The sequence below is a fragment of the Geotrypetes seraphini genome, chromosome 6 (genome assembly GCF_902459505.1).
Source record: "Geotrypetes seraphini chromosome 6, aGeoSer1.1, whole genome shotgun sequence".
NCBI lineage: Eukaryota > Metazoa > Chordata > Amphibia > Gymnophiona > Dermophiidae > Geotrypetes > Geotrypetes seraphini.
The window spans coordinates 192,848,698-192,862,706 of record NC_047089.1 but is presented as its reverse complement, the minus strand read 5'-3'; the positions used below and the strand labels follow the sequence as shown (position 1 = coordinate 192,862,706).

General features: G+C 41.6%; 1 protein-coding gene across 1 annotated transcript in view; it reads right to left on the bottom strand.

Annotated features, from left to right (window-relative positions):
- LOC117363105 (disintegrin and metalloproteinase domain-containing protein 9-like) overlaps positions 1–14,009 on the bottom strand; it is a 301,668-nt gene that overhangs the window by 191,373 nt on the left and 96,286 nt on the right. The window contains exon 3 of the mRNA XM_033950405.1: positions 8,695–8,784. Within this exon, the coding sequence (XP_033806296.1) occupies positions 8,695–8,784 (90 nt within the window). The remainder of the gene's footprint in view (positions 1–8,694; positions 8,785–14,009) is intronic.

Here is a 14,009-nt window from a genome sequence, read left to right as displayed (position 1 = left end):
CCTCCAAACCTCATTCCTTCCCCCAACTTTTCCTTCCTCTTCCCTGCCCTTTCTTTCTCTCTGCCTCCCTTTCTTTTTTTTTTCTGTTTCTCTTCTTTCCTTCTGTCTCCCTGCCTGCCCTTTTTCTTTCTTTCTCCCTGCCCTCCCCCAAGCCACTGCCATTGCCATCGGGGACCAGGACCCAAACGCCATCAATAACAGGCCCCAAGCTCTCCCTGCTTCGGCCAACCAGCATTCCTCTCCCCAAAGAGGAAGGCTGATCAGCCCAAGATCGTGATCAACCTATTGGGGGAAATGCTGCCGGGTCCTACCTTCGCGGAAACAGAAAGTAGGCAGGACCCGGCAGGAAGAAGAACAAATGCTTCACTAACCTGTCTCCCGCATTAGCCCGTAGCGAACGCTTGCTTCAGGGCTCTCAACATGTGCGTGCCGGCTTCCCTTCTCTCCCCCACCCCCGGACATAACACGTTAGAGCCCGGAGCATAAGTTCGCTACGGGCTGAAATCTCCAAGCCGGTTTTTTGTGGGGTTTTTTAATGTTCAGCAGCGGCAGATGACAGCTGGACGGACCGCCCAGCTAAAAGGCCCTAGGGAGAACACTGGAGAGGAAGGCTGATCGGCCCGTAGATCAGGACGGCAACACGAGTCTATCACGGAGCCCGGGATGGGCTCCGCGATCGACTCACGTTGCCTTCCTGAGCTACTGGTCGATCGCGATCGACGTATTGGGCACCCCTGTAGTAGAGGTTTGATGGGGAGTTTGTCAGAATCAAACCTCTCATAAATTGAACAACTAGGCTGTACAGAGATGGGCTTACTTCTACATCAGAGGTGTCAAAATCTGGTCTGTGGGCAATTAAATTTGGCCCGTGATCTGCCCCGAGAATTGGCCCAGTATTCCTTCCCTCCCTCATTCCTGGCTTCCTGGTCTCATCTTCTAAGCAACCTGCCGAGGATTGCCGGTCGGATGTAGCGATCCTAGCAAGATGCCGTAGCCTCTGCAGCACGTTCCCTCTACCGTGGTCCTGTACGTCAGAGGAGGGGTGGGACCACAGCAGAGGGAATGTGCTGCAGAGGCTGAGGCAGCCTCCTAGGTTCACTACAGCCAACCTGCAATCCTCAGCAGGCTGCTTATATTGGGAAGCCGGGAAGGAGAGAGGGAAGGAACGGAAGGCCAAATCTCGAAGATGGGATCGGGAAGAAGAAGGGGAAAATGTGCAGGCCTTTGGGGGGGGGGGGGTTGGGGACTGCGGCGGTGGCGGGCCCTGGTGTAGAAGTACACGGAGGAAGGGAAGGAGGGGTACAAACAGATGTACATGTGCCGGACTGAGGGTGGGGGTGGGGAAAGAAAAAATAGGTCTAAAACAGAGGAGAGGGAGAGAGAAGGTGGACAATGGGATGGAAAAGAAAGGGCGAGAAGTTGAACACAAGGGATTGTGTGGAGGGGAGAGATAGAGAGACTGGAGGGTAGTTGGGAAGAGAAAGGGAGAGATGCTGAACCCTGGGGTGGTGGGGAAGAAGGGAGAGATGCTGGATGAAAGGGTAGTTGAGAAAAGGAGAGATGGTGGATCTGGGGATGGTGGGGTTCATCGCTGCAGCTGTTGGGATGGAGATGAAAAAAGGCAAGATGCCAGACCTCTGGGGGAGGAAAGGGAAACAGAAGGGGAGGTCATAGATGGAAGATGGATGGTTTGCATGGAGAAAGAAGAAAATTACAAATGGGCAGGAGACCTGACAAGTGAGTTATCAGAAAACAACCAGATCCTGGGACCAACATGATTTGAATAATGACCAGACAGCAAAAGGTAGAATAAATAATTTTATTTTCTGTTTTGTGATTACAATATGTCAGATTTGAAATGTGTATCCTGCCAGAGCTGGTGTTAGACAGCAAGTATGAACTAAGACCTAAAAAAGAGAGGAAAAGTCTTTAAGGTGCACATTTAGCGTACACCAAATCAGTTAGTGTATCTTAATTAAAAATTTGGCCTGCGACTTAGCCTATATTTTAGATTTTGGCTCCTTATGTGATTGACACCTCTGTTCTAAATGGAGATGATAAGCATTAATCACACTAAGATGAACCCTTACAGAGTTGGTTTTCAGACCAGACTTAGAAAGGCACAGGAGGTACTAAAGCAGTTTTTGTGTAGGACAAGTTAGAGAATTTAGGGCCTTGCCCTCACATCAAATGGCAAACCTATAAAGTGTAACACCTCTTAGTTGAATGTTTTCTGGAAGCAAGCAAGCAAGATTTTGGAGACACTCTCACACAGATCTAAGGAATCAAATGCTCTCGACAACCAGGCCATAAGGACCAGAGACTGGAGATTGGTATGCAAAAGTGAGCCCTCATGCATAATGAAGGTTGGAAAACTTTCCAACCTCCATGTTTTTTTGCAGGATAAAGGGAAAGGGGAACCACATCTGCCTCAGCCAGTAAGGGGCAATTAGGATCTTGCCTGAGTTTCAGCAGTCTTTTCTATGAGAGGTATCAACACAGCAGCAAAGAGCACTCTAACGCTGTCCTCTAGTGCCAAGTGATTTGTGAAAAAGCACACCAGGATCTGAGGGAACTGTGTTTTCTTTCATCTCTAACTGCTGCTCTTCCTGAGGATTCTATCAGCTGGTTTCAACACAGCAGCAAAGAGGGGCCACTCTAACGCTGTCCTCTAGTGCCAAGACACTTGAGAAGGAGCACGCCAGGCTCTGAGGGAACTGTGTTTTCTTTCATCTCTCCTAACTGCTGCTCTTCCTGAGGATTCTATCAGCTGGTTTCAACACAGCAGCAAAGAGGGGCCACTCTAACGCTGTCCTCTAGTGCCAAGTCACTTGTGAAAAAGCACACCAGGCTCTGAGGGAACTGTTTTTTCTTTCATCTCTCCTAACTGCTGCTCTTCCTGGGGATTCTATCAGCTGGTTCAACACAGCTTTCCCTGTCCCTATATAACCTGTATAGCTTGTATAGCCTGCTTATTTAACTTGTACAAACTGCATGTCCAGCATGTCATAGATTGTTATAAACTGCACCTATAGCCTGTTACCGCATGTAAAACCACATGTATAGCCAATATACGCCTGACCCTAACCCTGTTTTAAGTTCTCCTATAGGACACTATTCAGTTGCTAAGTGCCTGACCTTGTTCAAAGTTTTTTATTTGACACTATTCAGTTGCTAAGTGCCTGTCCTTGTCCACAGCTTCTTATAGGACACCATCCAGTTGCTAAGTGCTTTCAATGTTAAGGGATGAACACAATATTTAAGCCTTCTCCTTTACCTCTATACTAGTTCCATCAAGGTATGCTAAGTCTGTCTAGTCCTCTCTCTACCTAGTTGTCTAGATCCTCTTCTTGCTTAGATACCAAGTTGCCTAGCTTTCCCCCCCCCCGAAAAAAAAAAATAATCATATATATATATATATATATATATATTTTTTCACAACCCAAAAGTTCACCAACCTCTCACCATGAAGCCACCCTCATGGCCCTTTCTCCTCCTACTTTGCTTTTCCCTCAACTCCACCCTCTGCGTAATACCTCCTTCTCCCGATCTTCTCAATTCCGCAAATACCAATAATATCTGCCCTGGCCTCAAAATCCCCACGCTGATTCGCACCAGACCACATCCTCCCAAAAAAAAAAACAGAAGAATCAACCATGCTTCTTTAAAGTCTGTTTCCCCTGCCAATCTCCCCAACCTTGCCTCTGAGTCGCTCACCCCAGTCCCAATGCTTTATTGCAACGCAAGATCCGCTTGCAACAAGATTCAAATTCTGAAGGACCTACTTGAAGATTCTGACCCTGGTTTCCTATGCATCACGGAATCATGGATTAAAAAAGATGACCTATTTACACAAAATGAACTCTGCTCCCATGGCTACCAAGGTCTCTTTTCACCTAGATCTAACCGTAAAGGAGGTGGCCTGGCAATTCTCTACAAATCCTTTTTTGTTGTTCAGCTCCTCGAAAGGGGTTGCCACACCTCACTAGAATACATGCTTGCTTCCGTCAACGATGAACTTCAACCTCACCCACTGGGCATCCTGTTCCTATACCGCCCACCTACCCTTTGGAACAACTCCTCCGAACTCATCCTTGAGACTATAACAAACGCCTTCCTCAAGTTCCAAAGATTATTGATCATCGGAGACATCAATCTCCACCTAGACGACATCACCAGCAAGGATACGATTGAACTTATTAGTTTCCTCACCTCCCTTGGCCTCACCCCCCCTGCACCATCCCCAACCCATGAAAAGGGGCACACACTAGACCTCATTAGCTTCCTTGACCTTACCGCTCACAAGACGTCAATTGACGACACTCGCTGGGAACATGTCCCCTGGTCTGACCACTTCCTAGGGGCTTTCTGTCTCCCCATCTTTATGTCGCATCTTGGGGCTCCACCCCGTACTTCCAACCCCATTACCTTCCGCAAAAAAATCACAAGCGACCTGTTCTGGTCTAAATTTCTCAATCTATTCTCCTCTGCCCCTAAGCCTACAGATTCAGGTACTAATTGGCATAACTGGGTCGCTCTCTCCAAATCCACCTATCTTTCCCTCGCCCCCCTTTCCACTAAATCCATCTCCTATCCCCGCAAGGCCCCTTGGTTCCTCCCATATCACAGAGAGCTAAAACAGAAATGTCGAGCTCTGAAGCGCATATGGAAAAAATCAAAATGTCCTATAGACAGACAGTCCTGGAGAGTCAATATCAAGCTGTACAATACAGCATTAAAAAAAGCAAGAAAGAACTTCTATGGTGACAAAATCTCCAGGTCCAACAATCAAAGCAGTACTCTATTCAACATCTGGCGCTCCCTAACCTCCAAAAGAGACCCCACCTTGCTCCCTTCCTCTCCCTCAGCCAATGTTCTAGCAAAATTCTTCAACGATAAGATTTCTTCCTTGAGATGCTCTTTCCCTCCTTCAGTCTCTTACAACTCCCTAGTGCCCACCGATTCCACTCCCACCCTAATGGTCTCCAACCCTATCCCAGCTGACAGATCCTGGACCACCTTTGAGCGCGTATCTGAATCCCTGGTCCTCAATCTCTGCCTCAAACTGAAATCATATAATTGCTCCTTGAACCCATTCCCCTCCTACCTATACGAGAACATTCCCGCTCAGGCTATTTCTTCTATCACCATTCTCATAAACTCTGCCCTTCAGTCGGGCCATTTCTCCCCAGAAATGGGTCATATCGCCTTGACCCCACTACTGAAAAAATCTGACTTTGACCCTTCCATACCATCCAGCTATCGCCCAATTGCAAATATCCCTCTCCTAACCAAGATGCTAGAGTCCATCATTTCTTCCCAACTCTCATCATACTTAGAGAGATTCTCTATTCTTTTACCCTATCAATATGGCTTTCGTCCTAACTTCAGCACCAAATCCCTACTGTCTTCCCTGATTTCAAGGGTTCAACAACTTCAATCTCGAAACAAGTTTGCCGTCCTCCTAAAATTTGACCTTTCCGCTGCTTTCGACGTTGTTCTCCATGATATTCTTGTTTACCAACTCTCTGAGATAGGTATCAACTCTAGGTATCAACTCCACAGTCCTAGGTTGGTTCTCTAAATTCCTCCGCTCTCATTCTTACATTGTTAACATGAATGGCACCTCATCCTCCCCCTGGAAACCGAATTGTGGAGTCCCACAAGGCTCTCCACTATCCCCTATCCTTTTCAACATCTATATGTCCTCCCTAAAACTCCTCTACCTATCCCCCCTTGAAACAATTTACACTTATGCAGACAACATCCTTGTCCTCCTCGAGACCGATTCGAACCTCACCGACCTGTCTAAGAACAAATCCTCTTGTATAATGAACCTACAATCCTGGGCCCACACTGTGCAAATGAAATTGAATGAGTCCAAAACAAGACTTCTTTGGCTCGGTCCAAAACTAGATCACCTACCCACCTCCATCCCACTACCCTCTGGCTCCTCTCTGCAGCTTGAGTTCTCGAGCAAGGTCTTGGGCATCATCATTGATTCCACATTGTCCTTCAATGACCACCTCCAATCCTTGGTAACAAATGCTTTTTCAGCCTTCACATGCTGAGGAAAGTTAGATCCTGCTTCCATCAAAAACATTTTACCCTCCTTGTCCAATCCATCATCCTCTCCAGATTGGACTATTGCAACTCTATCTACTTAAGCCTAACTAAGAAAAACCTCCACAGACTCCAACGGATTCAGAATGCCACGGCCAAGTTCATCTTCACTAAAAGTAAATTTGACCATGTCTCCCCGTTCCTGGCCAAGCTCCACTGGCTTCCGATAATTGCCAGGGTCCACTATAAATGCACCTGTTTAACTTTTAAAATCCTATATGGTATCCTCCCTCCCTTTATCCCTCTTTCTTGGAATTCCTCAAACCCTAATACCACCAGATCCTCCCACAAATTAAAACTATCCTTCCCCTCACTAAAAGGCATTTCCCTCCACTTCAAAATCACTGAGCTCTGGAACAACCTTACCTCCCCTCTTCAGAACTTGAGCTCTCTCCAAGTTTTCCGCAAACATCTGAAAACCTGGCTTTTCTCAAAAAATGTAAGTCTCCCTCCAACTTAGGAATCAAGGAAACTCTTATATCTTGGCATCCCAAGTCCTCTAAATTTTCTTCATACTTCTACCTCTAACCCTCTGTTGAAGTTCCTTCCTATTTCTCCTACTGTAAACAGCGTCGAGCTCTACGAACGTGGAGAAGATGCGGTATACAAACCTAAGGATTAGATTAGATTAGATTAGATATGCATACAGAAGGCCCTTTCCCCAACTGAGGAGAAAGGCATCTGATTCTAGCCTACCATGTAATCTAATCCTGGAACAGAATTGGGGTACTTTGTTGTTGAGATGAGTGTCAAAATGTCCCACCATGTTGATGGCCCACTCTCTGAATATCATGAGGCCACACCCATGTTGAGTGACAACTCATGCAAATGCAAAAACCCTGGTCAGTCTGTACTTCAGGCTGTTGCTTTCTGTGCAAGGTATGTGGCTTGAAGGATCATTCTGTGAAGGAGAGTACATTGCCACATCTCCACAGCCTCCTAACACAAGCAGTAAGATTCTGCACCTCCCCCACCACACATACACACACACACACACACACACATTTATTCACACAAAATATTGCAACCTTTATGGAAGATGATGTAAGAAATCTTCCTGAACCGAAAATGGTTTTCAAGGGTGATGAGGCGGAGGAACTGAAAGAAATCTTGGTGAACCTGGAAGACATACTAAGCCAAATCGACAAGTTAAAGAGTGATAAATCACCAGGATCTAAGATCATATAGGGCATCTGCCACTTAATCCACCCCCTTCTAGCACAAGCTGGGGGCAGACATCCTCCTCCAAAGAGGGCTTCCATCTCAATCTGGTATAGCAGGCCCAAGCAGCAAAAGAAGCTGCAGTCGCCACTTTCGTTCCCAGAGCTAGAGCTTCAAATTGTTTCTTCAAAACCATATCCACTTTGCAATCTTGCACATCTTTGAGGATTAACGCCTACATCACTCAGGAAAGTCATGTGTTTGGTGACCTGAGCCTCTACAGAGTCCACCTTCAGTTGATTAAACAGCTGCTGAACTCAGGTGCCATGGGATAGAGTCTGGACATGGCTTTAACAATCCTTATGAACCCTTATGGGGTTTCCCACTGCTCTGTAACTAGGGTAGCAATATTTGGATGTGCTGAAAAAAGGAGGTCTAAGCATTAGAGCCACTCATGACTGTGCACTGGGAAATGGAGGGCTGAGTTCCAGTTTCAGCTCCTTAACAGCATTCTCTATAAAATGGTGGACAGAGACTTACTTGAAGAGGCAGTGGATCATCCCCTCTGGTCAAGTGCCAGAGAGGCATCTTGGCTACCAGACCCAAAGAGGGAACTGGAGTCTTCCAGGACTGTCTCCGAGCCCTGCGATAAAAGTGGCATGGAGTCTGACTTCAAATCCTGCCAGCCTAGCTCTGAATGGTCACTAGAGCTGGGGCCCGACTTGCTTATTTGAGAAGCAATCACAAGAAGCGAAGACACTCCCTGGGCTAATGGCAGTGCGCTTATAGGCTGCACAGCCTATCCTGGTCTCATTAAAAATGCTCTCCACGTGAGATTTACAAATTCTGGGGAGAAGCCTTATGCAGGGGAGGTAAATGAACCCTGCAGAACTTCCAACTGGGCTTTCATGGGTTCCACAGACTCAACACGTTTGCACTTCACGTCTTCACAAAATTCGGGCTCCGGACAGGATCCATTTCTTGGACCCACAGCAATTTTCCAGCCCTGGAGGACATGGATGGGGCTAAGTTCAAGGCTCTTGCCCCTTCCTCACATGTGTTGCAGCACCCGGTACACAGGTACTCCTCTGCCAGCCATGCAGTACAAATTTCACATGAAATGGTGTTAACAAACCCTGAGGAGTTCACTGAATAGTTCACCTACTCCTGAGTCTCTTTGCTTTGGAATGGATATGTAGAAATATAAATGAGAATGTGTATTAATTAAAATAATTTTGAAGTATAATGAAGTCTGCTATTGTGATTTCTATAAAAAATATGAGATACATGCTTTGCTTTTATGTATAGTGGAACATCTTCTATATAACATTCATATTGTTATTCCCAATTTAAATTTAATAAAACAAACACACACATATACACAAAAATAATTAATCCTAGTAGTCTCACCTTACAATGTTTGCAGCACATTCCAGAAGAACATTGTGAATCTCCCTTCAGCTTACATCGTGGACTACAGCATGGATCTGCTTTACATTCCTATAAATGTACAATATATAAAATGAGCATAGACTAAGGTTTTTGCTGTAATAGTAAAATATGTAATATTATTATAAAACAATTTGGTTATGTATGATGAAGTCTAGTTTCTACTAATCTAAACTAAACTGATTTTAAATTTGATTCACTCATGATGGAGTGGATTACTGAAAGACATACTGTATACTGCAAATCAAATTTTCAAAGAATATAATTCTAGAATATTTGTTCTTGTAAGCTCTAACACTTGATAATAAACTGGGATACATGGTATCCTTGTTTCTTTTAGCCAGGTGTCTCAATATAACAGATTTGAACATTATAACATCTCTTAAGGAAGCAGAGAAAAGTAATTAGAGTACCAATATAATAGAGCAAATACGTAGTCACTAGGGATGTGCACACCAAACATTTTCATAGTAGTTAGTGTCTGTCCTAAGACCCCCTTTGGTTAGTCTTTATACACTGAATCAGTTGTGTATCATTCTTGTTCATCCCCATTCAAGTGAATAGGGTAATCTATTTTATAATCTAACATCACAAATTGTCTCATAAGTTTGCCACCTGTGGTGTACCCAGCACTATAAGGATAAAGAACAGCCACCATAGACTCTTGACAAAGGCAGGATTGCTGAAACACTGCCAGTGTTGAGTCCATTTCCTGATACTGTGCTGTTCTTCAATAAAAGTACGCTTTGGATAACTCAGCACTGAGTGATTGACATCTTTTGCCTCATGACTTCCCTTCTTTGAAACTTGCAGTTAAGCATCTGTAAAAGCTACCACATTACTATAAGCAACCATGAATAGACACCATCTTCATTTGCTGATATGCAACTCTTTTTCATCAAGTTTCAAGTTTATTATTTTTCTTAATTAATCACTTAATCAAATTCAAAGCGATGTACATATTAAAACGATAGTCAATAAAAACAAACAGTACAAACTATAAATAATTACGTTGGGAAATACATATTTGCATTACATAAGGTAAGAAGGGTATTGAAATACATTTGTTAAGGGAAAGCAAAACAAAGGAAAAACACATTAGGGAAAACATTTAAGTAGTAGGTGTAAACTATTAAAATTACTGACTTTAAGAAATAATTAAATTAAGTATTAAAAGCATCATTAAAAAGAAATGTTTTTAAATTACTTTTAAATTTTACCAAATCTTGCTCGTTTCGTAAAAAAATTGGAATAGCATTCCAGGTCTGTGGTGCTGTTACTGAAAATATAAACTGCCGTCTGGTGTTTATAATTTTCAGTGATGGAACAGTCAGTAAATTCTGATCAATAGATCTTAAGGTTCTGGTTGGGTGATATGGTATTAGTAATTTATATATGAATGCAGGAGTCTTATACAGTAGAGACTTGAAAGTAAGCAAACAAAGTTTGTATGTTATCCTATGGATAACAGGAAGCCAATGTGCGTTTTTTAAGAGAGGCGTAACATGGTCGAATTTTCTGGATTTGGTAATGAGTTTTATGGAAACATTTTGGATAATTTGTAAGCGTTTGAGTTCTGTTAATGATATACCTTTAAAAAGAGCATTACAATAATCTAATTTGGATATTACTAAGGAATGAATGAGAATATTTAATGATTTTGGGCAAATAAATTTTGAAATAGACCTAATCCTACGTAATCTGTAGAAAGTAGTTTTGACGGTATTACTAATGTGATCGTGGAAATTCAGTTTGGAATCAAAAATTACCCCTAGAATTTTTGTATTATTAACTATTTGTAGTGGAACATTTTTTATGGTGAGAGGAGCAATGAGTGTGGGATTTTCTTTCCATGGAAAGAGCATCACGTTTGTTTTTTTAATATTAAGAGCCAATTTATTTGTATTCAGCCATTGATGAACCTGGTCAAGTTTCTCACTGATAACTTGAATGTCAGATATTTTGTTAGTGTCTATTGGATGCAGGAGTTGAATATCATCTGCGTATGCAAAAACTTGAAAACCTACAGACTGACACAAGGTAATTAAAGGAGAAAGAAAAATATTAAATAATAATGGAGAAAGAATAGACCCTTGAGAAACCCCGAAAGTAGTTGATGTAAATTTAGATTTTGAGTCTTTAAAGAGGACAGAGGAAGAACGATCTGTAAAATAAGAAATAAACCATGAAAGAATTTGATCAGTGATCCCAATAGATTGAAGTCTGTCTATAAGAAGTTGATGGTCGATTGTGTCAAAAGCCGCAGAGAGATCAAGTGAGATTAGTAAAGTTGTTTGATGGTGGTCAAGGAAATATTGGATGGTAGTAGTCATACCTATCAATGCTAGTTTAGTACTGTGGTGTTCTCTGAAACCCGTTTGGTTGGGATGAAGAACATTGGTTTTTTCCACAAAATCAGAAATTTGATTAAAGACTATCTTTTCTGTTAATTTTGCCAAAAAGGGAATATTGGCTATAGGTCTGTAATTAGTTGGATCATTATAACTAGCGTTTTTATCCTTAATGATGGGACGAACTATTGATTTTTTCCATTCTCTTGGGACTATACTTTGGGTCAGGCTCTCAGTAATTAATGTATGAATAAATGGTCCAAAAATATGAAAATAGTGTTTTAAAATGAAGGGAGGAATTAAATCCGCTTTTGAACTCTTAATATTAATGGCTTTGAAAATCATCTCAATCTCTTTTAGGCTTGGAAGTTTAAATTTAGAGCATCTGGAAGTTAAAGAATCTAAATTGGTCTGCTCATGATCAAAGGTGACTTGCTGATTTACTATAAAAGCTTTTCTTATAGTTTTGATTTTCTCAGAGAAATGATCTGCTAGTTCTTGGGCGGTGAGAGTATTACTAATCTCATTTAATTTCTCTGTCATTTGAGATTGTTATTCTATTTAATATTGTGTATAATACCGATGGGTTTTTGGCTTTAAATATTTTATCAGAATAATATTGCATTTTAGCTTGGTTTATTTTTGTTTTGTAGTATACAGTTTGCTCCTTGAATAATTGTAGATTAATTTGAGTTTTATTTTTTCTCCATTTACGCTCTAAGGATCGTACTTGTTGTTTAATGAGAGCAAGTTCTGATGAAAACCAGGAATTTTGAATTTTGCGTGCAGAAATTATCTTTGTTTGTAGTGGGACCACTTCATCTAAGAATGATGTTATGGCTATATTCCATAAATTAGTTAAATCCTCTAAGGAATCAGTGTTGGATTTGGTAAAATCTAGCTTGAAAGAGGAGAGGATTGAATCAGCAGAGATTTTATTGTAGTTTCTAAAATTAATTGTCTGTTGTTTTTTATGATTTGCACTTTGAAAAGAAATATATGTTAGCGAAATTAAATAATGATCAGACCAAGGAACTAGTAGACAATTATTTAAAAATAGATTTTTTTTTTTGCAGTTGTTGATATTAAGGCCATATCAATTGTATGACCTGCCTGGTGAGTTGGTTGGGATATTACTGGCTATAGATCTAATTGTTGTATGTATGAAAGAATAGTTTTTGTATAATTATTATTGGGTTTGTCAAAATGAATGTTAAAATCTCCCAAAATTATGGGGTTTAGAGTGGAGCTACCAAAATCAAAAAGTAAAGATTGGAGTTGAGTAATAACATCAGAGGATATTGGAGGAGGTAAATATATCAGTAGAATATCAGTCTTAGGTTTAGTCAATAAGGAGAATTGTAGGAATTCAATAGCAGAGCTAGGTGGAGAATAATCAATTTGTAATAATAATGAATCACGAAAGATTGTTGCTAATCCTCCTCCTCTTTTATTGCTGCGGTGATTGTAAAAAAATGAGAATCCTTGAGGACAGGCATAAGATAGATAGGCTTCTTCACCATTGGAAAGCCATGTTTCAGTTAGACATAATGGGGTAAATTCTCTATTAGTACGTCTAACATAGGCGTGCTTTAGACGTCCGGCAAACGCAAGTGTCAATCAAACGGTACTTAGGCGTGCGGTAGACGTCTCGAGAACCGCGTGGCGCAAGATAGACGCAGGTTTCTGAAACGTCATTAAGACGTCTCCAATGGACCCGTGATAGACGTGGGTACGGTTTTGGTTTTTTTTTTTTTAGATTATACTTTATTTATACTCTTTATTATCACTCATTCAGCATTGTAAGTATAGGATGATGAAAAAGATAACCAAAACACAGTATACCATTTTGTAAACTATATATTAGTTGATCTAGCAATATCAGTGAGGTAGGGAATGGCAGACAGAGAACACTGCTGTGTTGTATCTTTTTCCTCTAGGATATCAGAATTGTACAGTTTACCATTAATACAAGGAAAAAAAATATGTTATGTTTCAAAGGAGAACTAGAAGATGAAACGTACCGAGTGGGTGTTGAACTTACATTATCAGTATGGAAGGTGGGAACCAGTAGATGTATGCTACACAGAAAGCTGTACAGAAATGGCATACTCACCTCCTATTAGAAGTGGAAAGGATAGGACTTTGAACACCATATAAACTTCGTTTAAGTTCCACAAAGACTGGCAGGAAAGGCACCCTAAGTCATCCAATAAGCTTTCTCTCGATTTCCCAGAGACATTATTTCAGAGAGGATAGTTTAGAAGTGATATCTTGCTCGAAAGAACACTCTCCTGGTCTTAAAACATTGCAACAATCAGCTCATTCTTCAGAACAAAGGTAAATCCCATAACTTACACTGGCCCAACTTAGAAACAGAATCAAAACACAGATTAGACCTGAATGTGGCTTCTAGTTCACAGGAAGAGGAAGTAGCAAGCAGCACAATGCTGACCTCATTGTGACATCATCAAGGTGCACCTGGAAGGTAGATATGCCACAAGTAAAAGACAAGCCGGGAGTTGAACTCACAACCTACAGATGATCGATATAGTGCTTTTACTCACTGACCTACACCTGTGTCTCTGGTTCCCCTGTCATAGCATACCTTAGTGATGTGCTAAAGTATACTCTACTTAGCTATCATATCACAGTCAGTTGAGGCAAAAGACTGGTAGCTCAATGGTGTAAAGCACCGTTGTCACGGATGCAACACCCATATTCTTAAGTATGGTTCAATAAATGTAATACAGAGTCAAAATTATACTGTTTATTTTATCAAACCCAAGCTCAACTTTGTAATGCATTGTGTATAGTCTCGCTAATGTGTTTGTGATGAAAATGAGATGCGATAGGTGTATATCCTATATAATAAAACCCTAGCCGCGCATGCGCACATACCTGCGTGCTTCTGTGATCTCTGCT